At 41.1% G+C, this 20156-nt stretch overlaps 1 protein-coding gene across 9 annotated transcripts in view; it reads right to left on the bottom strand.

Annotated features, from left to right (window-relative positions):
* Positions 1 to 22: 22 nt before the first annotated feature.
* Positions 23 to 20156, bottom strand: part of Tomosyn (tomosyn) — a 214073-nt gene continuing 193939 nt past the window's right edge. Inside the window, exons 13-27 of one of the 9 annotated variants that reach the window (XM_064436115.1) lie at positions 19347 to 19433; positions 18647 to 18816; positions 17813 to 17948; positions 15631 to 16204; positions 14881 to 14958; positions 10061 to 10177; positions 9446 to 9568; positions 9100 to 9206; positions 8429 to 8654; positions 7446 to 7554; positions 5522 to 5611; positions 4270 to 4365; positions 3869 to 3993; positions 3073 to 3257; positions 23 to 2859 (exon numbers count right to left, since the gene is read on the bottom strand). In XM_064436115.1, coding sequence (XP_064292185.1) covers positions 2788 to 2859; positions 3073 to 3257; positions 3869 to 3993; positions 4270 to 4365; positions 5522 to 5611; positions 7446 to 7554; positions 8429 to 8654; positions 9100 to 9206; positions 9446 to 9568; positions 10061 to 10177; positions 14881 to 14958; positions 15631 to 16204; positions 17813 to 17948; positions 18647 to 18816; positions 19347 to 19433 — 2295 coding nt within the window. In that variant the 3' untranslated portion in view covers positions 23 to 2787. Of the gene's footprint in view, positions 2860 to 3072; positions 3258 to 3868; positions 3994 to 4269; positions 4366 to 5521; positions 5612 to 7445; positions 7555 to 7575; positions 7850 to 8428; positions 8655 to 9099; positions 9210 to 9445; positions 9569 to 10060; positions 10186 to 14223; positions 14420 to 14880; positions 14959 to 15114; positions 15176 to 15629; positions 16205 to 17812; positions 17949 to 18646; positions 18817 to 19346; positions 19434 to 20156 lie in introns of those variants that run through there. The other 8 variants (XM_053748610.2, XM_064436121.1, XM_064436119.1 and 5 more) reach the window with 8 other exon arrangements.

A 20156-nucleotide genomic window follows, 5' to 3' on the forward strand; every position in this document is an offset into this window, starting at 1 on the left:
TATATTAAAAGAAAATACGTAATATTTTGATATAATTTTATTTTCATATTCTCATAATTTATATATAATTTACTATAATCATCTACTAAACTAAATAATCAATATAATTCAACAGCATCCTTTATATACAGTATGTATAAGTAATAGTTTTATTTCCTCATTTCCGAACTATTAAAAAAGAGACAGTCGTCTAATTCATACAAAATAATGCCGAAATAAACTACAATTATTACAGATTAACAAGTAATAATTTGCCACAAGTTTTATTATTTATTTACAAACCTTATATTAATTTAGTCCCATAATTTCCAAATGAATCGGCATCGAAATGGAACATTGCATTCAGCGTAAGCGTTACGTCCGTCCGGTCTGGTCCGGCCCGGTCTGTCAGACCAAGTTCGGGCGGACGCAGCGCCCGAACGATTTCTAATTAACAATGAATAAAATCGAGAAACTTAACTTCTTTACGTTCTATCTTAGTCAACAGAATGCCGCCGCAGCGCCGCGACGCTCACTTTGAAGAGCTGACTAGATTACAGGATCAAAGTTTGACGATCCGTCGAATGAACATTAAATAAAATATATTTCGCCGTCTGATATATTCAGTCGGTGAGAACATTTTTATAATAAGTGATGAGAGTGGTGTAGAGATTCCTATAAACTTGAGAATAGTGAGCGTTACTTCATACAAGCGAGGCGGCGGCGCGACGCGGCGGCGGCGGGGCAGGCAAAGTAACGCTGATAAACTATGTCATAGATCATATAAACATTGTTGCGCGTCTAAGTGTTATTAGCAATAGTCTATGGAATGAAGAATCCATGAGAGACGAGACCTACATGACGTTGAAATGATACGATAGCGCGAGAGTCGCGGAGGCCGACGCGTCGGCTGATATGCTATCAGGATATCAGGAGCTGTCAGGTACTCGTTAAAACGTCTGCGACTGTAAAATCGGTAAAGTCTACTACGAAAATATTACATTTCCAATAAAATTCCTGAACAATCAACAAAATAATTTGGTTAAAACACGCGATATTTCGCCCTAATGACACTGATATTATGTATTTTACAATAATTACATATGCGGCAATTGCGCAGCAATAACAACATTCATTCGTACTCCTATATATTTATGTATATCTGATCTGCACAATACTATTACAACGGAACTGTCATGATTAACTAAATATATGACTATAGTTTGCAAAGCGACGATAACGTAGACAATAATATAATTATAATACGAGCTTGCAGAATACAAACATTTGGCATCCGACAAAGAAGTCAGCTAACAATACGAATACGACCAAACTAGCATCTCTATAGAGTATAAAAGTTGAAGCTACGTAAGGCGAGTGACACACTGGACGAAGACGTCGGAGAGACGAGGTTAGCAGCGGAACGAGAAGCCGGCCATGTACAGCGACGTATACAAGATCTATCGCTACAGACACACAGACACGACACCGATTGGTCGGAGGGTCGGCACCTCGCGGCGAACGAAACGTGGCTTGTGGGCAACAGAGTAACAAAAATTATTGTCATCCAATGCTTAATTTTCCAATCTTTATTAGTATCATTTTATTTTATATATTTACTTAATACTTTATACAAATCGACGTCGTCCTCTTATAGTTAAATTTAATTTTTGTCTTCATCGTATCTATAAAAAATTACAACTACATATTATTTCCATTTATTATTTAGCAACGTTAAATAATTATAATCTCAAGTTCATGCGAGAGGTTACTAACACAACACGTTAACGCTATGGAAAGAGCCCGTGAGAGGTTGAAAAGAAAGGGACAGATAGAGCGAAGACCATAGACAATAGTGAAGTCTAGTCTATGTTCGAAGACGGACCATTCGCCGGTCGGTACAAAAGAGAAGTAATCGCTAGTCAGAAAACCGCTTCCGGTATTTACAATATCACATCGCGAAAATGGGTTAGTTGACATTTGGCCTATTCGCACAACTGTTATCTCCAAAACGTTATATTAAACGTCACACGAACAACACAGATAAATAAATAAAAAAATATAAACATTTAAAGTATGTAGTTATTTTAGAATGTCAGGGTGAAAAAACTGGCTTAATTTATTAAAATATAATTAAATATACAATAAAAAGTAATTTCGTTATTACACTCGGTCTACGAATAGGCCTAAAACCAACGAATCCGCGAAAACGAACGAGAGGCCACAAATAATTGAACGGCGAGTGTGAGCGGGACACTGTAGTCTGCTTCTAAACCCGAAGAAAGTAGAAATTGTGCGTTCATTCGTTTAAGTGACGCCCAATAAGTCTAAAGTTATATTCATAAGATCTCTACGTGGTAGCTAAGCTCTAGCGCTCGGGCTGTCTGCTCTCGCACTCGTCTCCGGGGATCCACACCAGGGGCTGAAGTATACAATCTATTTTCAAATAGCAACGCAATAGTTTATTTAGTCTTGATAATGGAATCCTTTTTCTTACTGGCAATTTTCGACGTCGAACTAATGAGCTTTACGATATGTTCGAGTTGCTATTGCTACATGATCTTCATCTCCTATCTGTCAAGAAAGTTGAAGAAAACCGATTTTTGAAGAACTATTTTTTTTCTAAATAGAATGGTCAAGATTGGTTGATAAACAGCCAGTGTTCTCAGCCACAGGAGACAGCGCACTCGTTTTCATTTTCTTGACAGACTAGGTATATGTCGATACGACTGGAAACAGTTTTAGGATCCCCAAGACTGCACTACTCTTATTTTAAATGGTTCTGTATCAAAAAGGAGCCGGCGTCGCTCACAGCTGGTACCACTTCTTGTCCTTGTATTTGAGCATCAACTGGTGCGCCGACGACGAAAATTCTCCGGCCTGTAAAAAAATGTAATTTTGTTATTTAAAAAATATTGTATGCCACACAGCCACCATACTATGTATGTAATTATTTATGCAGATATTGCTGTTATTGATTGAGTAAATTTTTTTAAAGTGAAAAAGTGTCATTTCGTCTCCAACAAGCACATAATATACAATTATACGACGCCAAACTCGGGCCGACTGAGCTAGTCAGTGCAGCGCCACTACCTGTGAACACATCCTCTCCGCGCGGTCCTCGAGCTGGCTGAGCTTGTCCCCGCGCTCCAGCACCAGCTGGTGCGCGCGCGAGACCTCGCTGGCGGCGCTGGCGGCGCGGGCGCCCAGCTGGTCGGTGCCGGCGCCCGGTATGTGCTTCGCCACCGCGCGGTTCGGCTTGCCGCTGCCCTCGCCGACTGTAACGCCGAGTCAACGTAGTCGTGATAAAATTAAAACTCGAGCGGGTATCATACCCGCCTTTCTGCTCGAATTCTGATTGTTTTTCATCTCGTTACTTTCAAAATTACATAAAAAGCAGATGTGTCATGTGTATTAAGCCACAACACAAACAGGTAGTTACTTGTAACCAGTTTGCGAACCAAATATAAAATAAAAACATTTTAACGAAATAAACAAGGCCTATCTAACTCATATACAACAAAATTATATAAAAATTTACGCACATACACGCATGCTTACAATTCCACACAACCGTGTACGTGCTGCACCAGGCGTGTACAAACCATTACGTCTTATTTAAACGAAAATGTAACATTTTGTGTTACATTTACAACTGGGTTAATGTAAAAAAAATAAAACAACTATATACTAAAGACCGAAGAACCATCAAGTAACCATAATCCTGTTTTACTACTTACTAGGCTTTAAATTTTATGATTGGAGAAATATTATAAAATAAAACAAAAGCCGCTAAAAAGGTCAAATGTCATTTGATATTGTTTTTTTTACTGTGCTGTATCCCCGTCTACATCTACTATCGTCTATATAACAATCTATGTTTACTTACATAGTTCTTCTCGATCGAGTGGTCGGGCTCCGCCCCCGAATAACCCCTTGAAGAAGGACTCCTTGGGCGGCTCCGGCATGTCCCGCGGCAAGAACAGCTCGCCGATCATCTCGTTCAGCTGCTGACTGGAATACAGATAATGAAGTTTTTTTTAAATTAGTATTGATACCTAGACAGAGGCCATATATCAACAATATTATCAACACGTAAATGAAAATTGAACTCAGAGAATCCCACTATGTACCGTAGAATTGGGTGGCGACTAAGGGATAAAGCCTTGACAGGTGATAGACAACCACATTCTCAAGGAGGGAAGACGTCGACGATTTTCAGGCTTCAGAGGGAAATCTCCGTTACATGCTCCGATGAGAGAGAGAGAGAGAGAATGGTCATGAACTCACCAGAACTCAGCGTCGATGGTGAACTTCTGCACCTCAGTGGGCGAGGCCAGGTACAGGCCGTGTCCGCGGTTGCTGAAGCAGAACGTCTTGGCTATCCTGCAACACGCAGCACACGTCACGCAACACGTCGTCGTAACACCGACATAAATTTGCACGTCTCGGCACACACTTTATGGAAGTTTATATAAAATTTGGAGTACCTAACTACCTACAATCTAATTTCTAAGTATTCATAATATTTTTAGAATTGTCAGTTTTTTTGATTCTACGTACGGTATCAAAATAAGAGCTATGTCAGACGCGCAAACTTATACAAAATAGCGTCTATTGAAGCTCATCTACCTTCTTAACATCGTAATTAACTTTGGAATTTCGAAATTATTATTATCATAATGACAATGATGAAGTAATGGTTGATTGTCTAAGTTAAATCGTCGTGTTAATTGAATAATATATTATGAACTGTTTAAAATCAAATTAAGGGCATGGAATAATTGAAAATTCAAAAATGATGCGTGATAATCAAAATCTGGAAATAAAGTTATCTCACCTGACGGATCCTCTGATTCCTTCAACGAATTCAAATTAAACATCTAACGTAAAGCTAATATTTCAACTAAACATGAAACATTCATATACCAGACATACATATGCTATATACTGGGGCTATACATAAACATTCTTATATAAAAGCTGTCATGCAAAGTGTAAAGAAATTGTGGAGCATAAATGTTGCGGGAACTATAGAAGAGTTTGCATAACATAATAAAACATGTTTCAACTCGGTGTTGCGTGTCGTGGACGAGTGTGGAGTGTGGGCTGTTGTAGGGACATCATATACAGAGTCATCCGACAGGGGCACTAGGCAAGCAAACTGCAGGCAACTCGGTAATGGGGCAAATCATGTTACACAATATTATTTACATTTACTTTATTGCGCTGTTATTTCTTGTAGTCATTTACTGCGTAACACGAAGATATAGGTTGTATTTCTGCCTCAGTTATGTGTGCAAGAGATAATAGAGTCGTCGCCCATTTCTGTCACGCATAAGCTGTATGACTGAGACATTCAGAATGGTATATAATTTTCATTTTTGAAGAGATCATGATTTGCCCGGAGCCGAGCGGGACGTTCGTCGGAACACAACAGGACAGGGGTCAGAAGCGACTGTCAATTACATGAACAGGTGTCTAAAGGAGCGCAACAGAGGCCCACATACAGTGACGGTACATGTCTACCGTGGCCACTTACTGGTCCGTGTCCTCGTTAACAATCAGTTGCTGGCCCCAAATGGACAGCATTGGGTCTACGATACCCCTCTGTTTGGACTGTGTCTGGAAGCTACCGGAACACAGCGGCATCAGTACTGGCTCGTGGTGCCACGAGCGAACTCAACTTACAATTCCGGAGAATATTCGACATAAAAAAAATATGGAGAATTTTCTCTGAAATTGTGATTTTGAATTCGCTCGTCCCATCACTACTTGTCTCAACAATTTGGAGATATATTTTTAATCTATGTTTTTTTTTTAGTTTTCTCTAAAAGAAAGGCCTCATCTATTGTGCATTACGTGTTTATTATTTTTCAGTAATTTCTGAAGTTGGTATGAAATATATGTGTAAAGCAGAACATCCAAAGTATGTGTGAGATAGTCGATAACTAACTATTATGAACTAAAAAACGTAATGGCTGAATATTTATTTTATTGTAATGAACTTCTAACTTCAGAATTCACTGAAAACCTTCCAATTTGGTTTTGATTTCATGAAAATAATTAACACAGATTCAAAATCCTCCAGTGAACCCATCGTCTACTACAGGAGCATGGTAAAATACAATGTTGTTTGAACGCAGGGTCGCTAGCATTCCGTGAGGGCCAGCTGGTCGGGCGTCGGATACACATGTCAGGGTGGGCGTGTATTTACATCCATGATTCTCATAGCACCGAAAGAAGAAATAGTTAGAAAATGAACGGTGTGATCTTTAGGACTCTGTACCGAGGTGTGTGTGTGTCTCGGGTATGTCCAATTTAACTGAAAATAGATAAAGTGCCAAATATCGGAAGCACAGAGGTGCTCGACAGATTTGCAAAATTTTGTCTACTCGTGATTGAAGAGGGCGCTAGTGGCCACACCGCCGCTCGTGCCGCCAACTGGCTTTGGGGGTGAGATAGACTTTTGAAATTCACACTTGGCTTCACATTTCTTTGAATAATAGTCGTGGCAGTTTTTTCGACCAACAAATGAGACAAATACATAACGCAATTGTACGCAATCGTATTTTTGAATCGAACTTAATATAAACTAACAACAATATCGAAAAATATATTTAACAGTTTTCAATACAATTTAAAAATCGATATAGAGCGTAATATGATACAACAATCGAAAATAGCGTAATTAATACAAGTTAAAAACTGTTCGAAAATTATTTCGTGTGTTCGACTTCGAAAAGTCGATAGGGTGTGAAATTCAAAAGTCTCGCTCAAGTGAGGTGGGTGTGCCCGAGCCGGTTTGCGCCAATCGAGCTCGTTCTAACATCGAGGTCTTAGGTTCTTCACAGGCTCCCAAATGATAAAGTAGCAGCCCAGGCTATGGTGATTGCGAAAACAACCACATTGTAGCGAATCCCAGATCATGATTAAACTGCTAAGCTATTACAAAGAATATAAAATAGGCTGTTTATCATTTAGTGCCTTCGTATGGTGCAGAATCGTCTAAAGTGATCGGTGTGTCACGGGACAGACTAGTGGCGTCGACACTCCACTCAACGCAACATCAATTAGCTCTGCGCCGCGGGTATTAGATTTCGTTTCATTCAGTCTCGAAATGAACACGGGAATTGACATAGCTTTATTACTAAAAAATAAAGGAATGACAGAAAATTTGGAAGAAAAAAAAGTTATATTGGGAGATGGACCGGAGACCAAACTAGGTTAGACTAAAGCTGTTAAATATTTTCTATACTCAATCATTGCCGATTTTCCTCCAGAGATACAAATAAGTTTAAAAATAACAGATTTGTTTCCCTGACATTCCTTTACACTGCAATTTTTAACAACACCCCAGGTATTGTACCCGTCAATATATAAATAATTCCACCGTGGGTAGCCGAAGCCAATGTTCAGTTCGCGACTGAATACACGCGTAGTGCACACGGAGCCGTGCCGCTCACCTGAGCTCCGCGAGCGGCAGGAAGTCCACGAGCACGAGCGGCCGCAGCGACGGCAAGCTGTGCGCCGCCAGCTGCCCCGACGACAGGTAGCTCACCAGGCACACGCTGTCTGCGGCCGTACATTACATACACATGCTGGGGGCTCGATCCCCGTGACGGCAGGATGAACAGATTCATTCGAAATTCATTATTTTCATACTATTTTCATCATCTGTCACAGGGATCGAGATATGTTTTACAAACCTCAAGTGAGGTCTAAAATACATATCTCTCTTTTAGACACTTCTTCAAACATGTGTAAGGTAGGTTGAAAGGTAATGGTAGGTAAATGACAAAATCAGTATTGCGACGTTTCTCACTTGTTTTTTGTAAGCGACCACCAAGAATGTTTGGAACGGCACCCGCTATAACAACAAAGTCAAGGATGTGAGGTTTCTCTCCTGTTTCCCGTTAGGAACCACTAGAAAATGCCTTTAGAGACTAACTTCTACTTCAACAAAAGCTGAGTTGCTACGAGTCTCACAGTAAAATCTCACTAAACGGTACTCTAACTTTTTCGCAGGACGCTCGACGTGACACCAAGGTTAATTGTTATAACCAATTAGATGTGTCCGTGAAAGTGTTCTTCGGCCGAACTGGCATGGTCCCGATTGCTCAGTGGTTGAGAGCACTGTCCCGGATAGACAGGAGCGTGGGTTCAACTCCCGCTCGATTCCAGAATTGTTTTCAACTCATTATTATTTTCAAAAAATATCTTAATGCATTCAACGCGTCACAAACAAATCATGTCCGCGCAGTAAATCGTTCATATTCTATCCGTGTACCAAATTCATAACAATCCGTCCTGTAGATTTTGCGTGAAAGAGTAACAAACATACACACATACACCCTAACAAACGTTCGCATATATAATGTTAGTAGGATTATTACGCCTACCATCTGTTTGACTGCGCTTGATGAAAATAAATTAAATTGGAAGTTACCTTTAAGACTGACAATCTCAGCTTTGACAACAAAGTCGGTATCGACGATCTGCTGGCGGTAGACGCAGTTCTGGCTGGGCAACGCCACGACGCGCGCCTGCTTCTCGGACGCCAGCACCACGAACTGGCGGTCGCCGGCCGGCGGCGCCTCCGCGCCCGGCGTGGGCGACATGCGGCTGCCTGACGACGACTGCTTCGTCGGGGTCCGCTCCCGTCGCTCCCGCGGCTGCCAATTTGTAAAACATACATTTACAACAATAAAGTTGACGAGTGAATAATAGTGAACAATGTTTCGCTGTTTGAAAACTAAATTTGAATTAAGTTATCGATTAATACCAGTGAAGTAACATAACCATAGATCTTTCATCGCTGCTCTAATGTAATATTGCAGCAAAGTATTGAAGATACAAAGTAACACTTTTATAGAGATACAATATTTTATCTCATCTTTAACTTGTGATAGGTAACAAATAGCAATAGGCGACAATGGGTTACCCACTCTAGGAATTCCCTTACTTCAGTCTTTTTTTAATGAGTGGCAAAAGAATATGTGCGTTTTCTTATCATTATAACATTCAGTAATTGTAAATAGGTTATTGTAAAATAAATAAACAAATCTGAGAAAGAAAGACTGAGAAAGACAAGAGAAGTCAAATACTATCTGTACTTACATCTTTACTATCGTCCTTCCAACTTTCGTAAGAATAGGGAATTAAAGCACCGTTGCAGTCGAGAAAGGACATCGTTAAGATTGACCCTTTTAATCTAAATAGGGGGCCTCCTGAAACAAAACGAAACACTTAAATTAGGCTTAAACTTTAATACATACAAACAAAGTTCAGTGCAATCGTCCACTTATTTACAATTTACTTAAAAGACCCGCCTTTGTTAATTGACGATTTTGAAGAAAAATTGTGCCGTTTCCGACCTGCGCTTCAGAAGCCGACAGTAATATCGTCTTAAGTCAAAATAAAAAACATTGTTTCTGAGTGACGGTAGGAAAAATAAAGACATTACCAGTAGGAGTGACGACGACAGGTTGCGTATGCCTCAGATCAGCTTCGGGGAGGTTGATCATCATCGTCATGACGGAGCCCTGCGTCGTGCCGATCCATAGCGTCGGCAGCAACGCCGTCGGATCTGAAAACGTTTCGCGTACTTGATTGATAACAAGAACCTCGTTTTACAAAAAGTTATAACCATCAATGTTGGTTCTGACTTTTTGTAAAACAAGGTTTTTATAAAAAGTCAAAACCGCAATATAACATCAATGTTAAATTAAGGTGACTGATGAGACTATCAGCGAAAAAGTGTCCTTATAGAAGAAATATTTTTTTATTATAAATATAAGAGTTTTTAAGAATATAAGAATTTGAGTGTTAGACCAATTTGGCAAATAAAACACGGCATAAGTAATTTGTACTTACGTCTATCAAATAGCATTATCAATGTAAATACTCCAACGTTACTCCAACGTAAAATTATAATTAAAAGTGAATATAGTTACTTCGGTTGCAATGGAGTAAAATTAAAACTACTCGATTTGGCTGAAATTTTGCACACATACAATTATCGACAATAAACTTCATGATCAGACACATCTACTAGAATGCCAGTTACAATAAAACTCACCAGACTTCTTGGTATAGCTGTCGGCGAAGGCGATACACTGGATGCCCTCCTGCGCGATGTTCTCCAAGCTGGACATGCTGCTGCTGCGCGAGCGCGAGAACGAGCTGTCCAGCTTGTCTGCCCGGCCGGCGGACACAAACAGCAGAGGTTACTCTCTCCGAGGGGGTCGGCCGAGCGGTCGCTGGCCACCGACGGCCAGTGAACGCTCGCCGTGTGTTGTTGGCTTCTCGAACATTCGACAAAATTTCGCATATTATCATTAAACGAGCATACATCGAGTGACACGAGATTGTAGACGATGCGGAGTGTCGTAGCGTGTTTCGTAGCTGATACGAACTGAGTGCTACGACTTGTCGACTACGACACAGAATTACGGACGGCTTCTTATTATGTTATACTGTATTCAACAAGTAGGAAATGATATGTAGTGACATATCATATCTCACTTTTTAAGTGTGTCAATGTGTTCAACTCAAGTGTATGAGCAATTTTGTGGGATATAAAAGGAAAATGTTCGAGTCGCCAACAGAGAAAGTCATCTAAGAAGTAGTTGCAGGCTAAGCTAGCGTCAGCTCACAGTGACGGTGCGTCTGTGAAATTAGCTGAAATCTCCAATTCTGTGCGAGAAACATCCGAATAGTGCATTGTTAAAGTTCAAGAGATAGGGAGAAAAGTCATGCGAAAAGCTGTATGCACATGTTATGTCCAATATTGCGACTCGTCGACATTTCTCAGTCACATTAAAACTAAGAAATGTACGTCGATTGGCACCTCACATGATAAACGCGTGCGCGCAGCTTATGGAGCCGGCAGGCGGCGACAGCCCGATCTAAACAAATCTCAGCTATTTACACAACGTCCTTCACTACGGTTTTTATCAATTTCGGTTTAGTTAAAGATGTTAGGTGTCTTGACTTATGAGTGTTAAGAAAGGCCTCATTATAAACTTAGTATTAAAATGTCAACATGTAAAAAAATTAAAATAGCAACAGTTTGTTGTGAAACTTTCAAATTAATATATTTGATTTAAATTAAATATAATAAATTATTGGACATTGTTTCAATACTTTTCGGAAAAAGATAACAAACTGGTGTTTCTCACTCAGTGTCGCTCATAAGCAGCACGTCTATGTATGCGTAGGGACAGAAATATAGAAAATGGACAAATTTATGATTCAGTTATGACATGACATCATCAAATCTAAAATGTATGGACGTCACACATAAATGAGGCCAAATAATGAGGTCGAAAATGGACAGAATTAAAAAGAAAACAGTCAACACACCGATCACCTAATCATTGTTTTTTATTTTTATCTTATAGTTAGCACACCGATGAGCTCTACGGCACGAGGTTAGGATGAGCGTGACTGACATGAGACAGCAAACATGGAGATGAGATGGAAGATATTAATGACCCATAATTAACACTTATCTAGCTAGATCTAACATTCAAGTTCTTTAAAATATAATTAAAGAAAACAATTTAGTTTTATTGTCTGGCGAATATGATTTATTGTTCAATTAATGTAAAATCAATTCCTGCGCTCACAGATAACAAGAAATAAAACTTAATATCGGCATCATATACAGAACGGATTAGTTTGAGCTCCTAAATATAAAAAAGTCATGCGAAATCTAGCTAGACACGAGGTCAGTTTGGCAGTAACAGTGTGGGCATGGGCCCAGATCGCAGGCAGCACGAAGCGGTTCCCTCTAGGTGGCCCGTCTATCAAGCGCTCTAGTCACTAAGTGATCCCATTCTAGATTAATCTAATGCTAATCCAAGCTTTGGGAGGAGCGCCTTTTATTGGCCTAATATGGGAGAGGATCACGGTCGAGTGGCAGTTTCTATCTCCCCGGTTATTGCCGACTTAACTACAGATTTTCATTGACAATTATGACAGCAATGTAGGTATAAGAGAAACGTCAAATTCATTAATAAAACAACATGAAAATTTTATATCAAACATGACTTTAACTTATTTATTCCATAGTTAGGTAGTTAGTTAGTAATGTTTTGCGTTGTCACAGTTATAATTTAATACAGACCCAATAATAACAAAATAAATACGAATGTTTCTCAATTCTTGAAATTAATAATTTAAAAAAAAACGATATTGATTGGGCGATGTGATAATTTTTCAAATTCAGAACAGAATGAGGAGTGGAAGGAAGCACACTATAGAGCGGGCGTGTCAGAGTCTAACGCGGACGGACTTCGGCGCATGTCGGTTCGGATCGGCTCGGATCGTGCGGGGCGAGGTGCAGCATGCAGCTAGTGCGATTATTTAGGAGAATACCGTAAGCATACATAGACATAATGACAGCCGTATATAGAGGCAGCCAAAAACGAGCCATATAAACTTTTTGCTTTGTGGTCGCGCTAGAAAAAGAAACATAACATTGTATCAACAGCGTTAAGATCAAGAAATATGGAAAGAATCAGGAGTTTCGTACGCGCGACAGGCGACGATAGCGCCACTCTCACGGACAATGCAAACAGAGCAGCGCGCGGTCATTGCGCAAGCCTATTAATGCACATATAACATACAATAGATTCCGTTCATCGCAACACTCATGTAGTACAATCACTATAATAGATAGTTTTGAGTAGTAAGTCACCTTTTATCATTAAATCTAGAGTCATGCCAGTCGAAGACCTTGCAGTGTGTGCGGACGAGTGTCGTGTGAGAGAGAACATGGCAAGACAAGTCACAGCCACAATTTCCAATCTAACGAATACGGAACAACTACGTGTGAGGGCGTCGGCCCGTGAACTAGCTACCGAAATCAATCGAAAAAAATAACAAAGGAATATAATAATAAAAGTAAAGTTCAATGCAATGTTTCGGATACCATTGGGTTGCATAATGTGTAAGTACTCCATAGATGCGAGAGTCTGCGGAATAGTTGGTTCTGTACCGACAAATAAACCACAACATGTTACAAGCATGATCACCAGAGGGGGCGGGCGCGCCGCGGCGCGTGCGGTGCCGCGATTTGATACATAGTCACTGCAAATTTGCAAGTATTCAACATAGACATATTAAATAACCATATACTAATGTCATAGGAAATCAAATGATTACAGTGACTATGATTTACAGAATTTGGTGCAATAAGTACATACATTTTGTAGATGCTTGAAATAAACTGCATGGGACTCAAGTCACCAGTGTGCAAGTAAGCTCTGAGGAGAACGAATCGAATTTCCGTTCAATTTGAATTTTTACTGTGGTAATCAAGTTTTACTGTGGTCGAAGCAACAGATTATATGTATATTACAAGATCGTTTAAAGGACAGCATATGGTATAGCATCTATTTGACTTATTCATTCCAAATTCTTTTGAGAAATCGCAGTAGTTTTGCTCGTGAAATGGCGCCGCGGCAAGCTCGCTCTGCCTTCAAAGACGAATTCAGTTTCAATAGACACACACAATGTATCGTACACCATTCAAAGAGGTTCTAGAAGTCGGCCATGAGGTAACACAAAGGAAACACTACTCAGTATGAACAACTAGAGATTAAAGTAACCAATTTAGGTGTGGTATATTCCAATGATTACCTATTAAATGATTCCGATCTGAAATTGGAAATTGTTCAAGTAAATGATAAAGTTTTCAGTTTAGAGCATGCTTCGCAGCGATGGTCTTGAAGATCAAATGGAATGGCAACAATTTAGTTGTATGGTCTCTAAAGCTCTGGCGTACGGCAACTAGTAGCAAGATTAATGCCAATTTTAGGAGTATATTAATGAGTAATTTAAATATGTTCAATTTGGCGGTCAAATGCCAATATGTTATTGGTATTGTGAATGTAAAATTTGACGTTATTGCCGATTAAGACGATAAGAAATATAGACACCATTTCTAGTTATAAGTAAAAAAAGTTATCAATTTTCACATTCACAATAAATCAGTAACTATTATATCAGTAATGAAGGAAGTAAGTCAGTGAGTGTTAAAAAACGGAAACCAAAAATGTAATCGAAAGAAATTTGACAGAAAAGAAGAAAACAAAACTAATGAGTCCGGTCGGAGAACCGATCGTAGAATGGAGCAAACGAACCGAACAACAAAAACATAACAAAGAAGAAATTGCGACTGTTTTCAGAAGGGAAGAGACGACGGGGGCGTCGAGTATAAGGTGACTGTACTACCAAAACTGCAATACTGTCGCGTCGTCAGCAGCGAATGCGGCGCGGGCGCGTCGGACGCCGTGGACAGGCACTTGTGCAGTTTGCGGGTACCTTGCGAGCGGGAGCGGCGCACCGCGCGCGCCGCCGCGCCGCCCGCCGCCGCGCCCGCCGCGCCGCTCGTCGCGCCGCCGCCCGCGCCCTTCTCCGGCCCGTTCATCTACAACACAACACGCTGCGTCGCCGGCTTACCACACCACACCACACCACACCACGCCCACCACGGGAGACGCGACTTTCTCTATTTTTTTTATTTATTGTTTGAACCAGAGATTATATCATTAATTCCGCCTATTTATATTAATTTGAAAAAAAAAGAGAAAATTTTATTTAAACCGACCATTACGATGTATGTTTTATACCAATGCCTATTTTTTATTGAAACGTAAAGTAAAAGAAGCCATCTAATTAGTCTCCAAAGCGCCGGAAGGTTAGAAACGTCCCACAAAAGCACGTGACCCTAGCTCGCGTCCGCCGCCACCGATACGGTTATAGCACACACAGACACGGACTGCCCGACGGCCCTAGAGCTGTTAGTATCGAGTGATCTCTGTGCCAGTTAGTGTCCGGCCGCAGCCTGTGTAACTGTGAGAGTGAGCCAGGTAATGCTCGTGTCCATACCTATGCGTCGGGGCTCCTCTGCGACCGGGGGCTCCTCGCGGGGGTCACGCGTAGGACACATGCGCGCTACTAACTCCCCTGAGAAATTTGAGGGAGTATCAGAGAAACCTGTGACCCGCTCGGTCGGTGAAGCTACAAGCAGTGCAGCTATTCTTGGCCCGTCTACGAAGCCGTAACTAGCGGTTACTTCCAAACAGACAACACAGAGATCACCTACGTTACTTGTTCAATTACCGAGGATGTCTGCGAATAGATATTTAAGGCAGTTAGAGTCTTCGTCGGAGGAGTCCTTGTCCTTTGGAATAGAAAACAAACATGTGAGGGACTCTTCCGTGTGTACGCACCACATCAACGCTCATTCTATATACATACTCTCCAGCGGACACGTCTCTTACACTTATATAATAATATTATAATATAAAATAATACAGTAAACCAAAATAAACAAGCCAAATGTCACAAGAAGCGGAAGCATGTTAAAAATAAATAGTTCACTCGCATTTTATAAATCTAAGGTTTAATCGTCGTGTTAGGGATCGCTCGGCGTCGATTTAAAATTCGTTTAACAAACATCAGTTAGGACACACCACACGTCAACGAATAAAATCTAACTACCATCACCTCTAATCCGAGTCTACGATAGAAACGCCAAACCATTACCATTCCAATCGAGAGTCGTTCGACTAAGACTATACCGCACTAGTGCGAGCGAGCGATGGGCGATGTCGGGTGACGAGGGCCTCTACTTACTGAAGCGACGCATGAGGGAGCCCGCGAAGGAGTTGGCGGGCTGCGGACGGCGCGGCGCGCGGGGCTTGGCTGTGCCCGGCAGCGACAGCCGCGGCTCACGGGCGCGGCGCGGCGGCGGCGCGGGCGCGGGCGGCGGCGGCACGGGCGCGGGCGGCGGCCGCTCGGCCCAGCGCTCCAGCAGCTCGCGGTGCATGCGCTCGTACGGGTCGTCCGCGCGCCGCTCACGCAGCTCGCGGTGCATGCGCTCGAACACGTCCGCGTCCGCGCCCGCACCCCCGCCCGCGCCCGCGCTGTCCGGCGACGACGCCTCCGAATCCGCCGCGTCCGCTGCTTCTGCCGAAACCGTCGCTTCCGAAGCTTCGACCGCCTTCTCCACGGGCTCGCAATCGACTTGCGAATTCCCTTTGTCGCTCTCCGGTTCGGCGTCGTTCGGAGCGAACGCCGCTTTGAGTTTCAGATCCACTTTGGATATCTGTCGTTTCAGATTGAAAGTCTTCCACGTGGTGGACTTTCGACGGGCGTCCGGCTTGTCGGAGTCCTGGGGCTCGGGGCTCGCGGGGGAGGGCTCCTCCGGCTTGGAGGGGGGAGGGAAAAACATCAGGTGAGGGTAAAGGTGGCGCGACCACTGACATGACTCGTGCGTGTGACATTGGGACATGGCGCTACTCGCTCGCTAGTGTGAACATGTCCTAATGTGCCCTACGATCTCAACTGGCCGTGCTTTTCGATGTTTATTTTACTTCATAGAGAGGCGAAGAAAATAATGACTATGCCATGCCTGTGACTAGCCGGGGTCGGCGCTACCTCTACAAACTATAAAACTTAAATTATAAAAACTCTGGAAAAAAAAGTAAAATGCCGGCGGCCCGAGCAACTAAATAAAAAAAAAAACAAAATAGCAAATGATAGTAACGTGAAAATATATTAATACTGTAACTACAGTCCGACGGTTTATTTGGACTCCATATGTCAGGATTGTATTCATAGAGAGCAGCACTATTGGGCTTCACAGATGACCGGCTGACTAGTGGTGTTCATTGAATGAGGTCAGGAAAATCGTAGTTACGTTTACGACCATTCAATATTTCAAAACAATTTGAATAGTTGAAATCTTTTTTAGGATGTCGCATATTAAAAACTAAGAAAACGAACATAGATTTAAAAGTATGAAGTGTTGCCATAATACCAACCAATAACATCGAAAATATATAATTCCATAGCTTAGTTTTAGATAAAAAGTATGAAACAAAAAGACAGAGAAAGGAAAGATGCAAACGTAACTACGAAGACACCAGGCCTCGCGCTCTGGTGCTGCCATCTACTGATTCCGTATCTCAATAATGTCGCTTCACTTCTATGTTTTGGTAAATCAAGACGAGAAAATGTATGTATAGAGCTTGTGAAACGTTACGAAATGCGGCCGATATTATTATATTGATACTAGTTACAGCATTTTTGATATATATATCGATTTCAATTAGTTTCTCGTGTGGATTTTTCAAAAAATAATAATATATTTTAATTTCTCTTGTTTCTTATTAACTAATTATTTATATAACTTAAAAATTAATTCTATTACTAAAATCACCTAAAGGCATGACGACTATCTGCCTGTTTTATTCGTGTTCAGCGTGTAAGAGAAAACTATTATATTCTATAGTTTTCTCTTACACGCACCTATTATTCCTTAAAAAATATTTAATGTATAAACGACAGTAATCGTTTTCAAAAACGCATCTGTTTTCATATCTAGTAACAACTAAAACTATTATTGAGACTTAATTCGGCATGGTCTCAGTAGTTCAGTGGTTAAAAATACTCACGTGGTCAAGAACTCACGCCGCTGGCTATCAGGCAGATAGCCAGCGGCGTGAGTTCAAATTCCGCTCGATTCCAGAATTGTTTCACCTCATTATTATTTTTTAAAATCAAGTAATAGTTTGCAAATATATAATATGTACTGATGTACAACAAATTTATATTCAAAAATATGAATTTCTCGTCTCGATTCAACATAGTCGCATAATATTTCTCAACGTGGACCTGTAGTATCGTATGTTTCTCGCGTGCGTTAGTAATTTTCTCGTCTCAATTCAACATAGTATTTTTTATCAGTTCCCAAAGTTGGAGTATATTCTATAGTAGATTGAAATAGAGCCTCGCACAATCGTGAGTACCGTACCTGGTCAGACGCGGGCGAGCGCGGACGCAGCGTGCGGTCGGGCGGCAGCTGCAGCGCGGCGGGCGGCAGCGCGCACAGCAGCCAGCGCCGCGACACATCCACCACCACCACGCCGCGCTCGCCGCCCCACGCCATCCTGCCGTCGGCCGAGTGACACTCTTATACTTGCTACTACCTACTCGCTACATGCCGGAGGCCAAACGGTCGCCAAAAAATCACTCCCTGCACTGACGGTTGCCAGAGTGCCAAAAGCTCACCGATTACATCTCTAGAGTTCGAAATCACCTTTTAGGCAAATTGTGTCTGTGTTAGGTGATGTCCCTCTTCCACAACATTTCATTCATAAATAGTGCAAAATTTAATACAACAAATCGATTGTCGCAAGTCAGGGTTGTCACAAAACATTTAAGAAGTGATCCTGTATTTTAAATTTGACATTTTATTAAACTGTACAGATAACCTAACTAAAATGTATTGGACATAATGTTATTACCAACATCGTTCTTGCATAAAACCTACATTTATTTAAACGAAGAAATCTTATTATAGAAATATGGATTATTGTTCTATAAACGTGAATATAAATTCGATACTAAAAATGTAGCCCACAAAGCCAAATTTCAATTTTTAACTCTAACACATTGAAAACTTAATCAGCTACATTAATTTTAGATTACTAGATCTCATTAATATGTAATGTAATTACAAATTAAAATTGAGTTTGGTGACTATAGTCCAAATATGACAAACTATAATAATGTTCATTCATATGCAAATTGCGAGATATAAAATGCCAACAATGTTCGTTTTTAAATCAAAATAAAAAATACTCACAACTGATACGAAGAATTGATAGTAAGTGTGGTGATCGGGTGCGGCATGCCCTGTTGCAGCGCCACCAGCGTGGGCTGGAAGCCCGGCGGCCGCTTCACCCCACCCGTGCCCGCCGCCCCCCGCACTCGCCAATTGCATGGAGTATTTGTCGACCCCGACCACACGCCTGACTGGAATCAAATCAAATTTCGCTCAAACGTTAACACTTATAAAACTTGGTTATGGCTCACCTCAGTTCTTTATACTCAAGATTAAATAATAAAAAAAGGTGAGTTTTCCCCACCTTAATGCCAGCTACACAGTATCGCCGCGCTCGGACAGATACAGACGCGAATATATGAACATTGCGTAATTTGTGCGAGAGCTTTCATTTGCCGCAAGCCATGTATGTAGGATCCATCAAAGGACGGTGAACTGTTCCACAATAATGAATTGTTGAGCCTTCACACCAGTGTTAAGCTGGGGAAAAATCCATATATATAGTTCAAAGCTGGGTAACTCGTGTAATGATGACTAGGTATACTTATGCTTACTACGTATTAGTTATAGTACTAGAAGCCTAGCCTAGCCTTTCTGGCATGAGAGGAGCCAACACTGGTGATAGAGAATTGTATTCGGTATTTCTTCTCGGCTTCAGTCGTTCCAAAAATCCTGTAGTGTGTAGCTTGAGCGTAGAGAAATGCTATATAATAGTCCTCACCTCACTGACGCGGCGGCTGTCGCCGAGCTCCGCGTCGGGCGAGGGCTCCTCCTCCAGCGACTCCGAGATCACCGGCACCTCCAGCACCTGTACATACATACACTTTCATATATAACAGAATCGACGTGAAAAAGTTTTGTGTATGTGTCATTTTACAATACACGATGTATATTTACATGTAAATAAATAAATAAATAAATATATTAGGACAAATTACACAGATTGAGCTAGCCCCAAAGTAAGTTCTAGACTTGTGTTATGGGATACTAACTCAACGATACTATATTTTATAATATATACATATATAGATAAACATCCAAGACCCGGGCCAATCAGAAAAAGATCATTTTCCATCATGACCCGACCGGGGATCGAACCCGGGACCTCTCGGTTCAGAGGCAAGCACTTTACCACTGCGCCACTGAGGTCGTCATAAGGTAATATACTAACACATGTGGCGGAATTTTGAATGTCCTAATTTCACTCGGACTCATTAGTGTGACAGTGAGTCGGCCCCTAGTAATCACTCAGGTGAAATGGTTCACCTAGGCGAACATTTGCGACTTTTAAAATACTTAATTGACATTAAAAGCACCTACATAAAAAACGGACAAAACTCTCAAGTAAATGTAAAGTTAATATCAACTACGAAGTGAAAAGAATAAAAAATTAATGACTAAAGATTTCTTAAACCACCAAAACCAACAATAATTGATTGTTCAAGAACAACCCTTGTACTATTTTTTATCATGTAATCTATAACATTTAAATGTAGGTAATATTGTAGTTTATGTTTTCTCTTAGTGAGAA

The sequence above is a fragment of the Plodia interpunctella genome, chromosome 8 (genome assembly GCF_027563975.2).
Source record: "Plodia interpunctella isolate USDA-ARS_2022_Savannah chromosome 8, ilPloInte3.2, whole genome shotgun sequence".
Classification (NCBI taxonomy): domain Eukaryota; kingdom Metazoa; phylum Arthropoda; class Insecta; order Lepidoptera; family Pyralidae; genus Plodia; species Plodia interpunctella.